General features: G+C 68.8%; 1 protein-coding gene across 1 annotated transcript in view; it reads left to right on the top strand.

Moving 5' to 3' along the window:
• The first annotated feature begins 6 nt into the window (after positions 1-6).
• Positions 7-1,712, top strand: part of SND1 (staphylococcal nuclease and tudor domain containing 1) — a 278,207-nt gene continuing 276,501 nt past the window's right edge. Inside the window, exon 1 of the mRNA XM_014961957.1 lies at positions 7-127. Within this exon, the coding sequence (XP_014817443.1) occupies positions 53-127 (75 nt within the window). The 5' untranslated portion in view covers positions 7-52. The remainder of the gene's footprint in view (positions 128-1,712) is intronic.

The following is a 1,712-nucleotide window of genomic DNA, read 5'->3' as shown; positions in this document are numbered from 1 at the left end:
CCCCGTCCGCTCCGTCCGCGCTCGTTCCCCTCCGTCGCCCCCCGGCCCCGCCATGGCCTCCGCGGCCGCCCCCGGGCAGGGCGGCTCCGCGCAGCCCCTCACCGTCCAGCGCGGCATCGTCAAGATGGTAAGGGCTCCCCGCGGGGCCTCCCCCCGCCCCGCTCCGCTCCGCCCCGACCGCCGCCTCGTGCGCCCGCCGGCCCTGCCCCGGCCCGCAGCGCTCCCTTCCCTGCACCCCTGCCATCCGTACCGGGAACCCCGTCCCGGTAGCCGACGCCTCTAGCTTGGGTAGTCCCCGCCGCTACCCGGGACCCCCCTCCGGTACCCGCTTCCCGTCCCGGTAACCGGGACCCCTACCTTCTGGGACTCCCCGTCTCCCGTCTCAGTAACCGGGATCCCTACCTTCCGCGACCCCCCTCCGGTACCTGTATCCCGTCCCGGTAACCGGGACCCCTACCTTCTGGGACTCCCCGTCTCCCGTCTCAGTAACCGGGATCCCTACCTTCCGCGACCCCCCTCCGGTACCTGTATCCCGTCCCGGTAACCGGGACCCCTACCTTCTGGGACTCCCCGTCTCCCGTCTCAGTAACCGGGATCCCTACCTTCCGCGACCCCCCTCCGGTACCTGTATCCCGTCCCGGTAACCGGGACCCCTACCTTCTGGGACTCCCCGTCTCCCGTCTCAGTAACCGGGATCCCTACCTTCCGCGACCCCCCTCCGGTACCTGTATCCCGTCCCGGTAACCGGGACCCCTACCTTCTGGGACTCCCCGTCTCCCGTCTCAGTAACCGGGATCCCTACCTTCCGCGACCCCCCTCCGGTACCTGTATCCCGTCCCGGTAACCGGGACCCCTACCTTCTGGGACTCCCCGTCTCCCGTCTCAGTAACCGGGATCCCTACCTTCCGCGACCCCCCTCCGGTACCTGTATCCCGTCCCGGTAACCGGGACCCCTACCTTCTGGGACTCCCCGTCTCCCGTCTCAGTAACCGGGATCCCTACCTTCCGCGACCCCCCTCCGGTACCTGTATCCGTCCCGGTAACCGGGACCCCTACCTTCTGCAGCCGGTAGAGGTACCCGGGACCCCCCTCCGGTACCCGCCTTCCGTCCCAGTAACCGGGACCCCTGCCTTCTGCGACCCCCCTCCGGTACCTGCATCCCGTCCCGGTAGCCGACACCTCTAGCTTGGGTAGTCCCCGCCGCTACCCGGGACCCCCCTCAGGTACCCGCCTTCCGTCCCGGTAACCGGGACCCCTACCTTCTGCGACCGCCCTCCGGTCCTCGCCTCCTGTCCCGGTAACTGGGACCCTCAGCTCCTACAGTCCCCGCCGTTACCCGCCTTCCGTCCCGGTAACCGGGACCCTCATTTCCCGTACACCTGTCCGGGACTTCTCTTCCTGTTTCCCGTCCCAGTATACCTTCCGCAGCCCCTGCCGGTTACCGGAACCCCTCTCCGGTACCCACCTCCTGTCCCGGTAACCGGGACCCCTACCTTCTGCAGCTGGTAGAGGTACCCGGGACCCCGCTCTAATACCCACCTTCCGTCCCGGTAACCGGGACCCTCAGCTCCTACAGTCCCTGCCGGTATCCACCCCCCATCCCGGTAACCGGGACCTCCACGTCCCGTAGACTTGTCTGGGACCCCCCTCTGGTACCCGTCTCCCGTCCCGGTAACCGGAACCCTCAGCTCCTACAGTCCCTGCCGGTATTC

This window comes from Calidris pugnax, unplaced genomic scaffold, assembly GCF_001431845.1.
Source record: "Calidris pugnax isolate Ruff unplaced genomic scaffold, ASM143184v1 scaffold459, whole genome shotgun sequence".
Taxonomy (NCBI): domain Eukaryota; kingdom Metazoa; phylum Chordata; class Aves; order Charadriiformes; family Scolopacidae; genus Calidris; species Calidris pugnax.
The sequence above is the reverse complement of the archived record's forward strand: the minus strand, read 5'-3'. Positions and strand labels throughout refer to the sequence as shown.